The 21,009-nt window shown below is 44.8% G+C and overlaps 1 protein-coding gene across 2 annotated transcripts; it reads left to right on the top strand.

The window, feature by feature from the left end:
• Positions 1 to 1,158: 1,158 nt before the first annotated feature.
• On the top strand, positions 1,159 to 18,401 carry TH (tyrosine hydroxylase). 2 transcript variants are annotated; one of them, XM_027651270.1, is made up of 13 exons: positions 1,159 to 1,283; positions 5,841 to 6,044; positions 9,000 to 9,174; positions 9,790 to 9,878; positions 10,095 to 10,162; positions 11,885 to 11,935; positions 12,814 to 12,959; positions 13,298 to 13,433; positions 13,568 to 13,637; positions 13,932 to 13,988; positions 14,592 to 14,687; positions 14,858 to 14,991; positions 17,868 to 18,401. In XM_027651270.1, exons 1-13 carry the CDS (start codon positions 1,194 to 1,196, stop codon positions 18,025 to 18,027), a joined length of 1,476 nt encoding a protein of 491 aa, XP_027507071.1. In that variant the 5' UTR covers positions 1,159 to 1,193; the 3' UTR covers positions 18,028 to 18,401. The 2 variants fall into 2 exon arrangements, with proteins under 2 accessions (XP_027507071.1, XP_027507072.1); XM_027651271.1 differs by lacking the exon at positions 14,858 to 14,991.
• Positions 18,402 to 21,009: the final 2,608 nt, after the last annotated feature.

Below are 21,009 nucleotides of genomic sequence, written 5' to 3' on the forward strand. Positions count from 1 at the left end.
GCAAACATCAAGGGCTTTGCATCCTCAAGGAGGTCAATGGGTTGTTGATCCTTCAGGTCTTTTGGCACTGCAAAAATCATTGGCATGCTGGCATGAACTCGGCTATCCCGCTACATGAAGGATGAACCACCAACCCTAACCAGATGTCAATGCTGTGGTAAGCAAGGTTGGGGGTGAGCTCTCCGGCAGTCAGCTGGTGAAATGACACCAGCTTCCCATCCACAGGGATTTGTGCCAGTCAGTGGCCTGTCACCAGGATGGTGGTTGCTCACACAAAGCATGACCATGCATTCCCACCGCGCTTGTTTGGTTGGGACAGCTGCTGCAAATCCAATAGGAGAAAAATGCCAGTTTTACTTGCAGCAAGCAGAGTCCTAGGATGGGTCCTGAGCTGTCACCCACTGTCACAGCCCCCACTGTATGAGGGCATTTGGTCTGTTAGGAATTACTGCAAGAGGAGCAAAGCCCTTGGGAAGGCAGGACTGAGAGGCTTTTTCTAGGTTGTTTCCTCTAAAGCCTTCTTCATCTCTGAAAACTCAAATTCTGCTGTCCTGCTGTCAGAGTTACATGACCGAATCAAGATCTGAGGTGACGGGAGAGCCCTGAAATGCGCAGTGTTGTCAGGAGCTGGGCGTTGGGAGGTGCATACGTGAGAACAGGATCCAGTCCTGCAGTTGCCTTAGGGGAATCAGTGTTATTTTCCTATTACTTTACTGCCTCGATGACAAGGCAAACAAGGGGAAAAAAGGGCTGGAGAGGGCTAAATCTCTTCCTTTTATTTCATTCCTTTCACAGATCAAAATCCTTTCGTGCAACTCCCAAGCTGGGAAAGAAAATGTGTGGAAGAGAAACATGTAATGAGAATGAGCTCTGTCCAGAAATGGGAGGGAGAGCAAGGGAGGGGTAAATTAGAGTAGAAATCTTTTGGATGCAGGCAAACAGGTGGGGGGTTGTCTGGTCTGTGAAGGCAGGGTGTCTGCAATCTTTGTAGCGATTAGATTTAATGGGACAGACACGTTTCTCTCCTTTGCATCCCCTCCTCCTCTCAGCCCGAGGGGGAGAAAGGAGGGAGGTGGTGATGGGGAGGTGGCAGGGGAAGAGAAGATTTGAAAGAGTCTTTGACGTCAGCCCTGCCCTATAAAAAGCTGGCAAGGAGCTGGAAAGCAGACAGCAGAGCTTGTGGAAGAGCAAAGATGCCAACCCCGAACATCTCCACCTCTGCAGCCAAAGGCTTCCGCAGGGCGGTGTCGGAGCTGGACTCCAAGCAAGCTGAGGCCATCATGGTAAGACAACTCTACCCCACTTCTTTCTCTCCCCCTTCAAAAACCACAACCTCTCCCATAGCTGTAGGCAGAGAGAGGCAGGAATAGATGGACCAACATTGCCTTTGTGGGAGTTCGCTGACACGGGCACCTCCTGGTTCTTGGCTGGCAAAGGAAAATTACTCAAGTGGTTCTCTCTACGTATTGGTACATGTGAAATGCAAACATTTAGGGGGGTGAAAACTTGAACTAATGCAACCCCCACCATCTCAGCCAAAAGTAAGGTGAATAACCCACAGACCTAAGGCAAGAATAGCAAGGAATCCCGAGTGTGAAAGGCAATTTGAAAATCTTAATGATCTCCTAGTTTCATCAGAGATGTCACCTGTTTTAGCATAATAAAAAAGTGGGCTCTTGTTTTAGACAGCACACAAGGCACAGGCAGTTTAACTAGTTTGTTCACTGCTTCTGTGTCCATAGTTTATCTCCCAGAACATCCTTTCCCCATTTCTGTTCCCAGTCTTCCCTGATGTGGTCTCAGCCCTATGGTTAGCCTGGGGAATGCTTCTGCTCACACCAAATCTGAATCTGTCAGGGAAAGGAGAGGAAAACTTACCAGTGAGCTCTCAAGCACCTTTAAAAAGCCAAACCTGGCCAACCCATTGGACTGGCTGTAGGGATAGGGACATTTCACCTCCTAAGCCCAAAGCCTTGGCAGGCAGGACAAACCTGAAGACCCCCAGCATGGGACATTCTTGTGGATCTGAGTTGTGTGCAGGCTACAGGTGATGCTGAGGGAGCCAGAGCAGCCAGTGGCAATAGGATCACCAGGAGGGGAGCCCCTGGGGATGCTGGGCAAGAGAAAACTCAGGAATAGAGATGTGTTAGATAGCAGGTGTGTTTGGCAGGTATCTGCAGCATGACTCCAGCAGGTCAGTTAGAGAGCTCCCCAGTTCCTTCCCCTATGCTTGCTACCTTTTTCGTCCACCCTTCTCTTAACCCTGTGCAATGCTCTGCCTTGCTAAAATCAGCCACTACCTTGACAGACAAGTATTTTGGAGAGTGGAGTTTGCTGGGAAGGAAGTTAAACATTTAGGAAACAAGGACATAAAGTTGCCTTCTCTAATAAATGGAAATCAGGGAAGGCTTCCTGCTAACAGTCATTTTCATTCCGACAAAATAATAAACACATAAGTGGTTCTTGAAAACCTGGTATTTTTCAAGCAGCCTGTAAAATCAGTATTTGAGATGCTTGTTGAAATGCTCATCTGGAAAAGGGAAGAGCATTCGGTTATTATGCCCTCTGGGGTGCTGCTCCGTGTTTTATGGGAAATGGGCTCCTGAACAGAGGTGCCAGAGGAATTCAGGTTCAACAGATGGGCTGACAGGAGTGTGGCAACCTGCTTGGGGTGAGCAGCTCCTCCAGCCTGGAGGGTACATAAAACTTCAGCCTGTGTTTGTGTCCCTTCTTTGAATGGAAATGTTCAGAAAATAAACCCCAAATTAAAACTAAAACTTTAACATGTGAGGATTATTTTGAGAGTGGGATGCATGAAAAACTTTTCCCTTTGCTCTCACCTAGCACAGATTTCCACAACCCTGTCACTTATTTTGCTGGCTTCCACCAGGCAAGAAGCATGACTCTGCATTTGCATGTGACATCGTACGTTCCTAGCTCTCGTGTTTTCAGTGGGACAATGGATATCAGCCACACAGCCCTGGCCCACCATCACACCATCTCCAGCAGGTCTGAGGGGTTCCCTTGCCATTTTCCCCAAGGGACCACCACTGTGCTCCAGGGGAAACTGCAAAATGGGGGGTGGGGGGGGAGGTGGAAACAGACCTTTGCAATCCCAGAACTCGTCCACAGCAGCAGCTATTTTATGTGTCAGCTGAGCCAGCCAAATATCAAACACACACCGTGGAAAAATCTTTTGTTATATATCAAGTTTTTCTGCTGCTAATAGAGACCTTGGGACTGGAGCTGGAGCTGGGTTTGGTTACAGAGCCCACAAACAGAGGCAGGCAGGAGACAGCCATTGGAGCCAAACCAGCATGAAAGAGTGCCCAGGGAAGCAGGGGTAGGATGTTACTGTCCCCGTGTTGACAAGAGGGAAACAGTCTTTACAATCCTTCCTGCTTGCTGCAAATAATGAGCCAGGGGACAAAAACCAAAGCAAAGTGACTTTGAACACAGTGTTTTAATTACTCAGGCTGGGCACTCTGAGCTTCAGTAAATTCAAAGATGGAAAAACGAACAAACCCTTCATAAGAGGCACAGACTAACCCTTCAAAAGAAGTGAATGACCATATCAGACTCGGGCCCTGGTTAGGCAAATAAATGCTTTGCAAAATCAAATTACAGTTCTCACTGTAGCCAGATATGCACTCAGGGAGCTAGTCTGCAAGGCAATTTGGAAATACCATACAAAGGCACCTTCAGAAGAAAGGAAGACATTTATCATAAGATCAGTTCGGCTATTATACACGCCACATTCCTAATTTCCAGCAAAAGAAGGTAATACCCCAATGAGCATAAATGTGAGGGGCAGAGGAGAGAAAGATGAGATGGGGAGCGTGCAGCTAGGCAGCTTCCACCTGGCAGAGGAGGCAGCAGGTAGTCAGATCCCTTCCAACCCTCTTCTTCCAAGCAAAATTCAGAAATCAGCCTTTTACCAGTGTTTTTTTTTATTTGTTTGGGGTTTTGTTTGTTTGCATTTTTTTGGTTTTTTTTGGTTTTGTTTACCACCTAAAATACCATGGAGCTAAGGAACTTACAGGACTCCTATACAGGGACTGAAGTCCCCCAGTCCAGCCTGCCTGGGGCCACCCAGTCTCAGCACATGTGTCTGAGTGGTTGAGGCTCCCTCTCATGGCGCAGCTTTCCAGCCTCGCCTTTTAAACTCCTCCAAGTTGGATTTCAACCTGATTTGCAGCCTAAATATGGGGTTATAATTTCCCTCCTCTCCTCTTCTCCACCCCATAAGTAAAATCCTGTGCCTCAGGGCACAGTGTGACAAAGCATCCTTAGGTATCGTCACTGCCTGGCTTGGGGTCGCTGTGGAGACAATTTTCCATTTTCCGTGTCTGGCACAGGGCTGTTTGCCCTGCTTATTGCAGGCACTTTAAAGTAAATACTGACTTAGCTTTAAACACTGTAGTGTTGCAAAACACTTGCTTAAAGCTGAGCACATGCTCACAAGGTTTTAAAAGTTATGGCTGAGGTTACTTGTTAGATGTCTGCTCTCTTTGGGCATGAATACCACCAATTTAGACAAGCAGCAATCTATGCTTATTTGTTAGAAGGTGATTTTCTGTACCATGAGGAATAAAGGGTGGATCAGTAAACATAATTTCAGAGGGGTATCTTTACTAAAAAAGGACCAGATAGAAATGCAGCAGCTGGTGCCTCGATGTGCTGCAGTTTTGAGGTTGCATTTAAAATGTTGGCTTTACACTGCTAAAGCATCCAAGAGGATTTTTACAGGAACCATTACTTACTGATAGCGGACTTTGAAAATCAGAGAGAAAATGAGCTTAGTAGTCAATCAGGCTATCTTTTTAAAAGGAAAACGCTCTCTAAATTTTCACAAGGTAGGGAAAGCACTGCTTGGTTGGCATCTCTATCCTTTCAGAATATTTTCAATGTGACCAGAAGGAAAACTGCAGCCAGTCCCACTCTGGTCCTTCTTCAGTGCTTATCCAGGTTTCTTTTAGCAAGTTCTGGGGGGTTGTCATCTGGTTTGTGTATTGAACACAGAAAATTGGAACCAGCTGAGCTGCCTCTAAGTGGAAAACTGGTTGTAAAAAGATAAAGAACAAATAAGTTGGTATATGAGCTATTTGTATAACGAAAGAAATAGTGGTGATTGAAATAGTGTGCAGTTCACTATAAATATAAACGAGTGACCTAACATGACTTCAGGCACAGAGTTGCAGCATTTTAGGTTCAAATCCAAATAACAGAAATCTGCAGGAGTTTGTTTGGACAAAACAAATCTATAGATGACTGGGAGGAATTTATTTTCTGGAGTATATGGATGTGGTTCCAATTACACTTCAGTGGGCAAGCATCCACTTAATATCAAAAGAAAATGTCACATTGGATCCTGGGAGCGGTTTAGTTAAGCTGCCCTGCTAATACACCTGCAAACAATTCATGTTTCCTGACCAGGACACAGCTGTGGGCTTCAGCTGTCCCTCACAAAGTATCTTTTCACAGATGACTTCATGTTTGTCTAATGCCTCTCCACTTGAGTTCATCAGGCACCTGAAAGCTATGTAAGATTGTTTATGATTTTTGATTTTTGAAGGATATTGAAAACTGTTGCTAAGGGAGGTGAGGGGAGAAGCCTACTCTCCAGTCATGCTAAAAAGATATTTTACACAGATCTTTTCCAAAAGCTGCACATTTCTGAAAGTTCAGTTCTGAAATCTCAGTCCTCATCACCAAATCTTCCTCTACAAAGTCAGGCAAGTCGATACAACTTTTCCCTGCTTCCTCTGCTGAGATGTATTAGTCATATCTGATCCAGCTACTGGGAATGTCTCTGATCTCCTCTTCTGTTCTGCCTTCAGTCTCCACGGTTCATTGGAAGACGTCAAAGCCTCATTGAAGATGCCAGGAAGGAAAGAGAAGCTGCAGCTGCAGCTACTGATGCTGCAGAGTCTACAGAGACCATTGTATTTGAGGAGAAGGATGGGAGAGCCATGCTGAATCTCTTCTTCATGCTCAAGGGAGCCAAGACTTCACCACTGTCCCGTGTACTTAAAGTATTTGAGGTGAGTACCTCACCTGGTGTATGGTAGTCAAGGAATACACTTCAGGTTTCATGACTGTTCTGTGAGAAATATCTCTTGAGCCTAATAAAGAAGAATTAGACTAGGTCTGCCTACTGCAAATGATCAGTCTGATGTCCCCACAGTTACACTTTGCTCATACCCCAGTGTGCCCTCACTTACCATCACTAAGAATGAGGCATACCTCTGTCTTGCAGTGCTGTTAAACTCTGGGCTTAATTTTGCTTAATTATTGGATCCAACCACGCAGGTTCACACTTCCAGTCCACACCCTTGTGCCTTATAGCATATTCTGACAACTCTCTCCACTGTTCAGCACTTCAACTTAGTGTGAAGGGCTCTAATTCCACATTCAAAGCAAGCTGTGCACCTTGCCTGCCTACAGACCAAACTCACCTTCCTTGTGGGTTAAGGCTTTAACAGTCTCTGAATGGCATTAACACACTGGTCTTTGGCCAAATAGTTACAGGAACTACTTCACCCTGGTTGTAAAACTGGTATCTTGATTTCAAAATTTCCTCACTACTTCAAGGATTGATTTGATTCACATGTTAAAGGTTGTGTTTGATTGCTCCCCCCTGAGATACATCCTGTATATGCCTTTAATACCAAGGCAAACTGCTAACTGAGGTTTTTCCCCCTAGCCAGCAATATATTGTTGCATTATACAGAATCTCGTTACCATGAATAGAAAGGCTGATGTTCTTTCCATTGGAAATAGTTGGTATCTATTTAAACAGTAATCAAAGCTTGCATATATGTAGTACATTTTCATCCAAAATGATTCAAAAGTGTTTTGCAAACTGAGGTTCTGAGATGTGCTTTATCTATGGTAATTTAATTTCACTGACTTAGCGGTGATGGGAGAGGACAATTTGTTCCTGATAATCTGTTATGTGGCTTGCAAGGGGCCTCTGGAGGTCTCTAGTCCAACCTCCTGCTCAGAGCAGATCTGGTCACAACAGGTTGTTCAGGGCTTTATGCACTGTACAGTAAACCCACTACTTAGCATCTGTTAACCTACAAAAAGTATACCTATCCTTTGGGGGACATTTACCTGAAATTGTAGGGCATTCTAGTTATTCATTACCCATGTAGTATTATCTCTGATACTCTTATGAAAAAATGTTTAAGTTCTTCAGCAATTACAAAATGTCTTGCATCGCCTCTAAGAATGTTGCAAGAAAAGCTGTTTTCTGGGAAACATATGGTTCTTGTCTCAAGACTGAAAGAATCTCTATGAAAAACTTAACAGACAAAATTCTTGGTGCTGCCATGACTGGGGTCTCCTTCCCAGAAGTGCACAGATACCAGATAAAGCATGAAAAATCTATCGGTGTAACGTTCAACAGGCTGCTCAGTGGGTATGAAACAGATGTGTGGGCTCTTGTATTTGGTAGATTTTATGTTACTCTGCATTTAAGCTCTGTAGTTTAAATAATTTCAAAACATCAAGAGAGAAGCTGGGGCAGCTTTTGTTCAAATATTGTTTATTTCATCCTGGAGCAAAAAAGCTCTTTGAGCTTGTCACAGAGAGAGCTTTAGATATAATAAAAAGACAAGCATGTCAAGCCCCAACAGAGGAAGATTCATTTTCCAGATCCCTCTGGCAATGCAGGTACAAGACATGAAAGCAGACAGGCATAATGACATTTGCCTCATCATGAGCCAGGCTTCAGGGAACCTGGTTTCACTCTTCTCTATGTGTTACATGCAGCTAAAGCATAGGTAATGCAATCATAGCTGTCAGATTAATGCAAAGGTATTGATTGTTGAGGGGACAATGTAATAGTGAGGTTGGTAGGTACATTAAAAAACACAGTCCTAAATTTAATTTACCTGTGGCATTGCATCTGTTCCTTCTCATCTTTTTGCCTCTGATTAACAAAAGAGATCATGTCCCTTCCTCTATCAAAGGTCTTCCAGGGACTTTGGAAAGGTTGGGTCATTGCCCAGGGACTTGGGCTTGTACTGCCAGTTTTCACTGAGCTAAAGAAAATATCCACAAATCTACCAAGGCCCTTTGAAAGACTGTAGACTCCATTTTGTCTCGCTCTTATTCCATGGAGGAATAACGAGCCCAAAGGACATCAGTTCTGATAGTGAGCCCAAACCGAAGCTGCTGAGGGCGGGTCATGCCATCCCCGCCGTTCAGCACCACGGCCAGCGCCGCGCCGCCGGCCGCGCCCGGGCAGCCCCTTCGCCCCCCACCACACCCCTCCAAACGCCACCTTGGTCTTGGGTGGGAGATGGAAGGAAAGGGGGCCGTGAGAAGTGGCACTTTGCCACATCAACTTTCTCGCTTGATGTGGTCTTCTTTGCCATTGTGGAAGTCTTCTGTCGATACCTATAACCAGCCCAAGTGGCTGCCTGTGCAGAAGGAAAAACTGGAATTAATGGGTAAGTGCATTTATACTGGAGGTACAGAGGGGGCACGAACTAAACGACAAGAGGAAATTCATCCCAGACTGGGATTGTTAAGCCTGGAAAAGAGAAGATTTTGACGTGACCTAATTGCAACCTTCCAGTATCTGAAGGGGATCTACAAGAAAGATGGATGGGAACTATTTAAAAGAATATGTAGTATCAGGACAAGAATGAATGTCTTCAAACTTAAAGAGAGTAGGTTTAGGTTGGATATTAGGGGGAAAAATTACTGTAAGCATGGTGAGGCACTGGAACAGGTTGCCTGGAGGAGTTGTGGATGCCCCATCCCTGGGAGTGTTAAAGGTCAAGTTGGATGGAGCTCTGAGTAACCTGGTCTAGTGAAAGCTGCCCCTGCCCACGACAGGGGGTTTGCAACTAGTTGATCTTTAAGGTTCCTTCCAACTCAAACCATTCCGATTCTATGTATCCATATGGACATCTTTGGGTAGCTGCAGGAGGTGTCTCAAGTGTTGCTTCATGGTTTTCTTCTTTCTTTCCATGTCCCAAAAGACATTTGAAGCTAAAATTCACCACCTGGAGACCAGGCTTAGCCGAAAGCCCCGTGAAGGAACTGCTGAACTGGAATACTTTGTGCGCTGTGAAGTCCACAGCTCTGACCTCAACACTTTCATTAGCTCCATCAAGAGGGTAGCAGAAGATGTGAGGACCACTAAGGAAGACAAATGTAAGGAACTTACAAACTGTTTCACTTGTGAGGAGAGGCTGAGCTCTCCCTGTTGAAAAAGGGTGAAGATTTTGTTATTCCCACTAAACGGAAAGGGCTACTGTATGCTAAATTTCAGTAAACCAGAAAAGACTGCCTCTGGGACACCTGAATCCTGAAAGCCACTTCCCTCCTTGTCCATTTCTCAACAGACTCCATTGTTCATAGCCCATTCTTCTGGTAATAGATAAAAAAATAGAAATAGGAGATTGAATTTCTTGCTTGTTCACACCTCCCCTAATGAGCTCTCCATCCCTACTCCAGTGTAATGTGAAGTCTAGAATCTTTCAGTAAAATCCAATTTTCATCTCCTTCTTTATTTTTGTCACAAAATACTCTGCTGAGAGATGGGAAGTTATGAGATGCAGATCATGACATTAGACATGACTCTGGAACAAAGACCATTTAGATTGTGGAATTACTGCCCAGAAGGCACAGCTGTACCATGTGCTGTTTGTTGTGTATGTGCATTTGGCACACGAGATCAGATGTATCTTAGCCTCACAAACCCTTCTTACTAGGGAATGCTCCACCTTTACTTCCACAGACAGATTGTCACTTTCTCTCTCCCCACAGTTCACTGGTTTCCCAGAAAAATCTGTGAATTGGACAAGTGCCATCATTTGGTCACCAAGTTTGACCCTGACTTGGATCTGGATCACCCGGTGAGTTAGTCTCTATGGGCACACCCTCATACTGAACTCCTGACTTGTCCCACAGAAGCAGGGAGTTGTAGAACACCTATTAGTGCAGCTGATCAGTCAACTACAGAGACAATGACACCTTGAGAGAAGTTTCTCCAGCCAGTGATGATCTTTCTTGCATGAGAAATTTTAGTAACTGATTAAAAATCCTATCTCTGTTCCTATTTGCTGTCACAGGGCTACTCTGACCAAGTATATCGCCAGAGAAGGAAATCAATAGCAGAGATTGCTTTTCACTATAAGCAGTAAGTCTCTTTCCTAACATTCATGAAGGGATAACGACATGCCAATAAACCTGTTGGGAAGTCATTGTACTACATTTTTGACACTTCTTTCATGTTTTGTCTCCCCATTCAGCCTTTCCAGCTCATTTTGTGTCTCTCTCCCCTCTATTCATTCCAATCTCATCTTAATTAAAAAATATCTCTTTTCATTAATTCATACATCGATACAGATATAATAAGAAGAAACTTCCTCCATAAAAAAGCTATATCCATCAGATCTCAAACTTAATTTTGAAATGTAGGATCTCTGTTAGAATGGCACCTAGTTTTGACTTCAGTGTTTCAACTACTGGAAAAGCTATCACATGCTCAGAAAATTTGTTCCAATGCTTCATTGGAACCATTGTTCCAATGAACAATGTGAAAAAATGTGTGTTTTCTTTCTAAACTGTGCTTTGATAGCTTTAGCTTTTACTCTTTTACATGCCTTTCATCTGCTAGATAAAACACTGCTATAGGAGATTTTATTTTTTTTTGCTATGAGGGTATTTATAGACGAAATGGTTCACCTCCAAACTCTGTCTGATAAATTAAACAGATTCCAGTAACATTTTCAACATTGTCTTACATAGATTTAAGACTATTCCTACTTAATACTTCTGATATATGCAGTGATAGGACTCAGTCTGTTCACTACAACATCAAACAGAGATCTAATATTCAGTTAGGTTTGTAAAATATTCCCTAGATCCTATTCAGTGACACTGCCTTTCACAGTAGCATTCTCTCTGAGCAGGACTTCAGGTACAGATGAGCTGTGCTCACTGTAGTGAGCTGTGCTGAAAGCAGACTACAGAAATTATATGGATCACCTTCTTCAGCTACCTCTGCAATTGGTGAGATGCCAGCACAGTTTTCTGCTCTTAGGTTTCATGTTCTTTGCTGATTTGAAGCCCAGAATATGGACACTGAAGTTTTTATACTGTATGAATACTAGGTGCACAGAAAGTCACTGTGCCAACAAATGATGCAGGAATAAACACTGTCCTAAGATGATGCACCAATTTGCAATGTCTTCTCTTACATCTCACCTGCAGGTTAGTATTTATGAGCCACTGTGTAGTGTCTCTTCAGGCTGTTAATGGAAAAGGAACTATGCTTTTACACTGTAATATATGAATACCTCACTTGTTCAAATAGAGAATAGAAAGACTCAGGAAATACAATTGCTAACTATGATGAGAAAAAGCAAAATTGTCAGTCTTCTTTAGTGCCCACTTACATCAACGTTAAGATTTTCCATTCTTGCCATCCCTAATATTACTGACAATATATTTTTCTGCAGTTCAAATGCATTTATTTTTCCTTCTTAACTCATTTTATTTTCCAGCTGGTGGTTCATTCTCAGAGCCACCAGCTCCCTGAACTTCAGGCACATGAAATGAATTTATTTTCACATAAAGTTGTTTTTTTTTTTTTCTGGTAGATGTTGTTCCTACTAAACCCTTGCTCATCCCTTGATCATTTATAATCTGACTAGACTAACTCTTTTCTTCATGTCTATGTACTTGTTGCACCTGTACAAATGACCCAGTACTAAGGCTTTGTCTTTCCTGTCACCCTCTTGTTTGGCTTAAAGAAGATTGATGAACATCATGCAGAGCTTCTCCAAAGTGCTTCCTTCTCAAAGGGAAGAGGAGCCTGGCATGTGCTCTGCTCAGTAATGGTGCATTTGCCTTGCAGTGGGGACCCAATCCCTCACGTGGAGTACACAGCGGAGGAGATCGCTACCTGGTGAGTACTGATTTGATCAGGGATATTTATTGGCTTCACCACTAGAAGGTGGAAATCAAACCCCAAACGGTCAGGGTGTGACCTCTTGAAAAATGTATCAGGAACGCAAGTGTCCTACTTAATATCTTGTTATAAAAGCCGGTAACACATTGCATGGCATTTTATGGTAGGGCCACATCCAGGAGAGCAAGCTACCTCCAAAACAGTGATGCTCCATCTCCTCCTTTCTGGGGGCTGCATCAACAGTCCTTTCACACTGCAGCCCCAGGAGCCTCCAAAGGAGCCTCCACAGAGAGCAAGGTAGATAATTTAGAGTCCCACTTCTCTAAGAGTCCTGACTTAGTAGCAGCCTCCAAACAAAGAGCAGTTATCATAGTGCAGAAAGAAGAGGCCAGTGGTGAATATCTGTGTGGTACCTCCCTGGCCTCACTTAGGAAAAGAATTCCTTTGAGGATGATTTTTTCCAGGAGTGTTGCTGCAGGAGTGTCTCTGAAAACAAGGCCAACTCATATGAGCTGAGTACACAGGCTTCTCAACAAGGTCATCTCCTGGTTCTATTGACTGTCTTCACAGTGCAACTTCAGAAGTTTACCTACTGAGAATATTTTAATTCCAGTTAATACTTTTTATACAATTTCCTGACCTTCAAGTCAGAAATAGGTCTGTGCAGATACAGCTGCTGCCTTTGCAGGCTTGTTTGAATGTGTGTCTGTATGTTTACATACCTCTATCAATGTACAGAGATATAGACTTAGTGGTGGAGAAAGGCAAAAGGACAAGGAGCCTAGAGGCCCGGGTCCCTGGTAGTGCATAACACTATGACAGGAGAGGACTAGACACATCAAGCCACTGAATGAATGCCACCTCTTGTCCTGAAGGAAGGAGGTGTACAGCACCCTGAAGAGCTTGTACCCTACCCATGCCTGCAAGGAGTACCTTGAAGCTTTCAGTCTACTGGAGAAATTCTGTGGCTACAATGAGAACAACATCCCTCAGCTGGAGGAGGTTTCCCGCTTCCTGAAAGGTGGGTATGAGCCTGAGGGACCCAGGTTCAGAGTGTGCCAGGACTCCAGCATGGTGGTGGCAGCTACACATGACAGCCTGAACCCAAAGGAGGAGAGTGTGAGCTGAGATTTTGGAGGAGAGCTGGTGGTTTGTGCATTGCCCACAGAGGACAGAGGTAGAGCCCAAGTGGTGGAGATTGCAGCTAAACACAGTGGGCTGCAGATGAAGGTCAAGCTCATAGTCAAATGATCCCACTGAGCAACTAAAGAAGCCCTTTAGTTTCCAGTGCTGGGAACACAGGACATCAGCACAGTCCATGGGCCATGCTCCTCACAGAGATGCTATGTGCTGTTTCAGAGAGGACTGGCTTCCAGCTCCGGCCAGTGGCTGGCTTGTTGTCGGCACGGGACTTCCTCGCCAGCCTGGCCTTCCGCGTCTTCCAGTGCACGCAGTACATCCGCCACGCGTCCTCGCCCATGCACTCCCCTGAGCCGTGAGTATTGCCTGGCCCCCATGGCCTCCCCCTCCTGCATCTCTCACCTGGCCAGCAATTACCCTTTCTCCCCATTGGACACACTCTGTCGGCTGCTGACTGTGTTTTCCTCCTTTCCGCCCTCACATCGGCAGGGATTGCTGTCACGAGCTGCTGGGGCACGTCCCGATGCTGGCTGACAAGACATTTGCCCAGTTCTCTCAGGTAAGGTGGCCATCTGCTTTCTCACCCCTGAGAGAGCAGGGCACAAGGTGGGATCCCAAACCCCAGTGTCACCACCCAAACCCTTCTTGTTCTTATTGGACATGATGTTCCAGTGATGGACTGAGAACTCTAATACTAACTCTGCAGTAAAGCATTTTTAGTCTGAATACAATGAAGTCCCATCAGATGCGCAGCACAGCAGGACAGCAATATCTGTTATCTCAAAGCAATAAAACAGAGAAATAAATGTGTAAGGCCTGCAGACCAAATCTACGCCTTCCCTTCTTTTCCTAGGACATTGGGCTGGCATCTCTGGGAGCAACTGATGAAGAAATTGAGAAACTAGCAACAGTAAGTTTACATCTTTGCTGGATGGCGGCCCAAACCCTCCAGCAGCACTTCTGTGGTATCAAGGGGACAGGTTCGGCCTGATGCTCCAAGATTTGCAGGCTCAGAGCCCCCACCTGAGCTGCCCCAACCCTGCTCTTTTCACGATGTCTTTGCAGAGTAGAGATCAGTTTAACAGCAGAGCTTGCTTGCACATTAACCCAATTTTCTCGGGCACCAGTAGTATCACCAAGCATCATATTTCTAACAGCAGCATTGCTGGAACTCTTTGGGATGGGATTAAATGACATCCACTTCCTTTGGCTCTCCCTCAGCAAGGTGACCTATTCTACTCCAAGGGCACCAAAAAGCAGCATCACACAGCAGCTGGATGCACAGGGGACAAGCCCAGGGATGCAGACTCCATCTGTCCTGGTGTAGCAGCAACTTAGTTTAGCACTTTTATCTGACAGCAAAGGGTGCAGAGTATGGAGAGGGGACAAAGTGTCAGGCACCTGTTCCTTTAAATAGCCGCAAACCTTGTCCATGATGTAAGGGCTCAGAAGTGACAGGGAGATGAAGATGACAAGCTGTATCCTCCAGGAGTTTTCCCTTTTCCTTTCACAGCTTTACTGGTTTACAGTGGAGTTTGGGCTCTGCAGACAGAATGGAATAGTCAAAGCCTACGGAGCCGGGCTCCTGTCTTCCTACGGGGAGCTCATAGTAAGTCCCAGCATAATTTGCCTCTCTGCCCTAGACCTATAGAGCAAAACACCTTCTGTTTCAGCACCTCTACAGCGATTTTACCCAATCTGTTCTCCACCTTTGTTTACCCCATATGTGCCCTCCAATCCCCTTAGTTTCATGCTGCCACTTTTCTGCTGTGTTCATAGCACTCCTTGTCAGATGAACCAGAGGTGCGGGATTTTGACCCTGATGCTGCTGCCGTTCAGCCCTACCAGGACCAGAACTACCAGCCTGTTTATTTTGTGTCTGAAAGCTTCAGTGATGCCAAAAGTAAATTGAGGTAGGACTGGGCAGTGAGAGAGACCCAAATAGAAGGAAATTAAAATATCATATATTGAGATAGGGGTTGACAGTATGGATGTTTTCAGTTCAAGTTCTCAGAAGTACTCTGGAAACTCCTGTCAGGTCTTTAAAGGTTAAGTGATTCTCCAGTTCCTATGGGGTCCAAAGAGCCCCTACAAAATCTGCTGGACTCAAGGTCTTGCATGTGAGCAGTGGGATGGAATGGAAGACATTCTTGGGGATAAGATTGAAGGAGCAAGAGAAGGGACAGATCTAGCTAGTCTGCCTAGTTCTCACAGGCAGCAGTTACAGACTATCTCCATTTGCCAGAGGAGGCCAACAACATAACAGAGGGCTGGTGGTCCAGAAATTGGAGACCCAAACCACCCACCAGGACCCCCTCTGCTACCTTGCTGCAGAAGGGCCAAGTGGTATAGGTCAGGTACTGGCTGTCCTTCGTAGGAGCATCTTGCCAGCATGTGTCCTTCTGAAACATGGGCTTCTGCATCACGTAAAAGTTTGCTCTGTGGGTGAAAGTTTTAGGAAAACGGTGAAGAGCTGTTCAAAATGGTGGCATTCTCTGAATTTTGGATGCAGAAAGATGTTGTCTTTCTGAGCAGCTGCTGTGCAACTTACCCATTTATTATTCAACCAGGAAAAAGACCTAAACAGGCAGGAGAAAATACAAACTCAGAAAAACAACCAAACCCAAGCATCATTAGTAGCTCATACACAAACAAAAAAGATTTGCTTGGCATGAATAGATTTATCCAGGGGGAAAAAAGGAACTTTTGCCTCCTAGGGTTAGCAAACACCAGACAGCATCTCACCCATGTAAATGTGTTTCCCCATCCCATGGGACTGTGAACAGGATGGTAAAGGTCAGCTCTACCCATGGTCATCTCTTTAAAAGAGCATTTTCTTGGTCATACTGAGAATTGCCTACAGGAGAAAAGCTCAGTCCTTTAACATTCAATTGACAGAGGAAAACTTTGCCTATACCATTTTTATCTTAGCTTAGGTAAGAGACAGGATGAGGTAAACATGATACACATGACCTTGCAGTTCCTTCAAGAGCAGTATTTAATATAAATTAAGAGGACTGCTATATTTTAACTTCTGCTTTTATTGCCCTCACTTGCACTGTTCACACAACCTGGGGTCCAGCTGCTCCAAAGCAAGCACACACTAGGCTGCTTTAAAAAAACCCAACTGCTGCCTAATGAGTCATTTCCTTGCATTTAAAAAGGAAATATACACCACATACACAGCCAAGATTAGGCTAGAGGGTCTTGACTGTTGCAAGCTTGACTGTGACTGTAAACGATCCTCTTTAAAGAGCTCAGAGACCACACAGATGTTTCCCTCTGAGGTGAAAACATTAAAGCATCTGTATCTTTTGCATTACTGGCAGCTTCCACCATGGACCTGACTATCAATGCTATCCCTCAAGAAAAGCCTCTTTTCTCAGAAAGGGTACACTCCCCCAGTGCCCTTCCAAGCACCTATGTCATATTTATATGCTTCAAAACGTGTCAAGTGATCACACGTTGGAAGGCAAGTTTCTAGCCATTAGCAGTCATGGTTGTGGCTGATGGCATTAAGAAGAGAGGTGAGCTGGACCTTGCCTGGTAGAACTGAGATAAACCACATCTTTCAGGAGATGGACAGTGCAAGTATGCAGGAAACCCCTTCATTTGCACATTTTTGCTGTTTTTCTGCAAGAATGGCAGCTCCCTGCCAGCGTTAGCCTGCACCTTGGACCTTGTTGCCCCTTGGCTCTGATCTGTTGTGTTTTCCCCCAACCCCTTGCAATTCCAGACTAAGCCCGAAGTACCAGCTAGAGGAACATCTGCCTCCATCTGGGAAAGGGCTGTGCTTCTCTGAGCCCTGTGCAGAGCAGACCTGTGGTAGCCACAAGAGGGTAGCCTAAGCTAAGCAATTCAGGAGCGAAAGGGTGAAGCCTCTGCAGAGGCAAGGATCATGCCTGTTGCTATTGCTGTTTGTCCCTTCATCTTCCCAGGCCTTTCCAGCATGAGATTGTAGCCATGAGTACCTAAATATAAACTCCCAGCTCCATATCTACATAGCCCCAAAATTAAAAAACCCTACCTTGTCAAGTATACAAATCTTAGCATTGGAAGCGAATGTGGGCAACTTTGGGGAAACCTTACCCTTGACTTGCTTTCACTTGACCATATAATTCTCCATTAGAAAAGTACCAACAAGGTCTTGCTCATGAGAGATATCAGGTGAAGTCAAGTTCATCACTGGGATCTAGGCTGCAGTTAGCTTTTTGTATGGTAGTGCAGCTTTGCTCAAGCACAAGTCTCTGGTGATGCTATTCTCATCCACTAGCTCAGGTCTGAGGCTTTGCCTGTCAAAGCTATCCTTAAGATGGCACACAGCTATTTTCCCCCTCCCCAAGTAGAGATTAGTCAATAAATGAATGTCAGAAAGGATTTAGTAATATAATGCTATAATACCATGGGCTTTCCCTGCAATTATCTATTACATCTCCTTGTCATTTTGTGAAAAAGAAATTGAAGCAGAGGATGCCTGGCAATGGACATGGTATTGCCATGTCAGAGGGTACTTCAGTGTACCCTCTGGTTTTCTACAAGCACATGTGTTCAGCCCACAGAAACTCACTGGCACACTCATAATTTTCCTTGATGAACAGAAGGGATTTCAACTACTGCTATAGTCCTGTGAAGCTGGAAAAGTGGGAAACCAGAGCTTTTGTGCTAACTTGGAAACTCTGCCTAAAGGAGGCATTAACCTGTTGTGATCTTCCTGGGTAATTGGTGGTGGGTAGGAGGGAGACTCAGGATCCACCTCTTGTACCCAGCTGTCTGCACCCTTCCCTTGCAGGAGCTATGCAGCGCACATCAAGCGGCCCTTCTCGGTGAAATACGAGCCCTACACCCACAGCATCGAACTCCTGGACAGCCCTCAGACGATCTGTCACTCCCTGGAGAGCGTAAGGGATGAGCTTCACTCGCTGATTAATGCCCTCAATGTTATCAGTTAATACAAGAACTGAGCTATTTCCGCCCCTTCTTCCCTCTCAGCTCCAAACGTGCCCGCTCTGCCTTCACCCAGTTCCCATCTGATAATTCCTGTCTTCTCCAAACATTTGCACTGCTGCCTGTCACCATGCAACCCCAACAGCTTTCCACTTTTGTATGTAGGGCCAGCTTGGAGGAGGGCAGCGGGATGGACCCAAGGCTTTTTCAGTAGTTTTTCTACTGACTGCTGGAAGAGCCTTAGCAGAGACAAAAAACATGGCCAAGCTAAACAGCTGAAGTCAAGAGCTATGTGCTGGGCTTTTGAGCGTAAGGAAGAGGAAAAAATCTTCTTTATTAAAAAAAAAAGAAAAAAAAAGGAGAGAGAGACATGTTTTGTTGGTTTTTTGATTTTGAAGTTTTTTGGTGGTTTTTTTTTGGGGGGGGGGTTGTTGTTTTGTGTTTTTTGTTTGTTTCTTTTGTGGTTTTTTTTTTTCCAATTTGAGAGAATAAATTAATCTGCTTTCTTTTTATCCCCAAAGCAACTTCATGAATGACCCTCAGTCCCCACCATCTCCCACCTCTTATAGCCTCATACATTTGTGAAATGCAGAGCTGCTCCAGAACCTGAACCAACTCTGTGAGTTCCGAAATTTCAGCTCCCAGCCTCTCCTCAGCTTCTTACACAGGGGGATGCTTAGACACAAACCCCTGGGTTGTGCCCCACCCAGCTGCAATCAGCATTGTTGCTTCCTTGAACCTCTAAACTGATCTAAGCCAGGAGTTTTCTCTGGCACAGAGCAGCTCTGACCTACCTGTATCCCCCCCAGCACAAACACCACCGAACAATCCCTGGCCACTCCAGAGCAGAGCATGGACACCCCCTTCAGGCTCTCTTTTAGAAGCTCCCACAGCATGCAGTGCTGAAGAGTCCAGCTGCCATTCTTCACAGCAGGTAGTAATCACAGCTATTGATGTTCATTCGTGCTGGTGGCCCTGGGCAACCTCAGCAACCTCTGAGTTTATTGGTTATTGCAGACTGAGTGGGTCCACTGGTGCCCCGAGTTTGCCAGTCCTTGTGAGAATTTCACAAGCTTTCACTTTTCCAGTCTATTACACAGCACAGTCTTTTTCTTAGTTATTCTGATCTCACTATAACCTGATGTAGCTCAGGTGTGCGACTAATGCTATTGCTGGCCATTTGTGAGGAAGGTAAACATATGGTTGGGATGCTCAAACCCAGTTTTATCCAGTTTTCACTGTGGATATTAATGGCTTGATCTGACCCAAAGCTCTCAGTTTTTCCTCCCCCTGCTTTTGCCCTTCTTATCTTCTTGCAGGCTGTCTCATAACTTAGCGGTTTGCTCAGAAGTTTGGCCCAAGGTTATGCAGCTGTGCAGTATCAGAGCTGGGCTTGGGATTGTGTAGAGGCAGCTAAACAGCTGTGGGGAACAGTGAAGGGGAGAATTACACAGAGTGGTTTGTGATCATTTATAACATTCTGTGCAGACTTTTACCATCCTTACCCACGATATATGATTTTTATAATTTCCTCTTTAAAGGACTGCAAGGCTTAGCAGTTAAGTTTTGGCTATTAACATGGCTAACATTGCTCTCCAGTGTTACTTCCACTGTGGTTCAGTCATAGTAGTTTACAATCCATTACACTTTATCCCATTTCAGACCTACACAGAACCCCCAGTTCTCTCAATTTTTAACTCCTTAGCTACTGTCAGCATTTAGTCTCTCGCCTGCCTCAAACCCCCCATTCTGCTTCCTTTCTTATTTGACCCTCACTCCTAAATTCCTCCTAAATTGCTTAAAAGGCCATTACTGAAATCAGCAGCTCAACACCAGGGCTAGCTGCTTTTCCTCAAGTTGTTCCTCCTCCTTGGATTTTCCTGTAAACGAATAAAACTACTGAGTTCATTCAGTTATTGTAATTTTAGAGCACTTTTTCCAAAGCTTCAGCTACGATTTCCCAATCTGGGTGGATCCAGATCATGAGCTGTAACTCTCAAGGCTCCCTTAAGAGCCGTAACAATTTTTCATTTCGGTTCTTCAGTTATTACTATTAGATTAAGTAGCTGGACCAAGCTATGCAAGATTAAGGCAGGCTAGGTCATAGGTTAGCTATCTAGCCATGAAAATCTTATTGGCGACTCCAGTAAAACAGGCTAAAAAAAAAATAAAAAATAAATAAAGCTCCAAATAGGCAAGATGTAACAATGAACTCTATAAAGTTAATGCACAGGTTATAGCAATGCCACTTTACTGGTCTGCAGGTCACTGTTTCTCCTCTCCTTTGGTTGTCACCAGCTTCTGGACTGCTGCCCATGAGTGCAGCAAGGATGCTTCAAACCCTGCAGCAATGCCAGGCTCCTGATCAGGACTGAGCAGGGAGTCCCTGCAGAGGCATTCGCTTTCTGGTCCGGCCTCCAGAACCATAAAGGTCTGAAGGTGATCATCTCTAGGTCTCCAAAGCACTTCATGGTCATTATCTGCCTTGTTAAATATCTGAAATTAATGCAATTTGTAAAAAGACCAAAGTTATTAATATGGAGTGAAAAGCCAATTTAGAAATCCTTGTAGCTGCAGGAGACCTCAGCTCCTCCGCCTTGCCTTGGAGTTTGCATTGCTGGTCCCTGACTCTGTCAGCTGTTGCTTGTTTGAGGAGCTGTAGTAAAATCTGTTGTCCTACAAAAATAGAAAATAGGCAAAACTTGCAGCATAAACCAGCTCCATTAGTATGCAAGCATATAAACAGATCTGCTGTAGCCAGGTGGGAGGTGAACACCAGGCAGGCTGCACCCCCTTGCTTGTGGGAGATGAGGTTGCACTGGGGTGGGCTGTGAGTGCAGGGGCTCAGGCTGCACAGGCGTCAGAGGTTCCTCTTTGGGACATTTTCTGTGTCTGTGTTCTTGACAAATTCATGACAGATTCCAGAATTTTTTGGCCCCTTAGGGGGACATCTGAGAAACATGAACCAGTTTGTATTTACTATTGCC

Source organism: Corapipo altera, unplaced genomic scaffold, assembly GCF_003945725.1.
Source record: "Corapipo altera isolate COAL_440 unplaced genomic scaffold, ASM394572v1 78, whole genome shotgun sequence".
In the NCBI taxonomy this organism is placed as follows: Eukaryota; Metazoa; Chordata; class Aves; order Passeriformes; family Pipridae; genus Corapipo; species Corapipo altera.

Excerpts from the sequence above, each read along its gene's own strand:
- TH (XM_027651270.1), top strand. The coding sequence starts at position 1,194 with ATGCCAACCCCGAACATCTCCACCTCTGCAGCCAAAGGCTTCCGCAGG. Across the intron at positions 6,045-8,999 it reads GTGTACTTAAAGTATTTGAG|ACATTTGAAGCTAAAATTCA; the intron begins GTGAGTACCTCA and ends ATGTCCCAAAAG. Across the intron at positions 13,989-14,591 it reads AAATTGAGAAACTAGCAACA|CTTTACTGGTTTACAGTGGA; the intron begins GTAAGTTTACAT and ends TTCCTTTCACAG.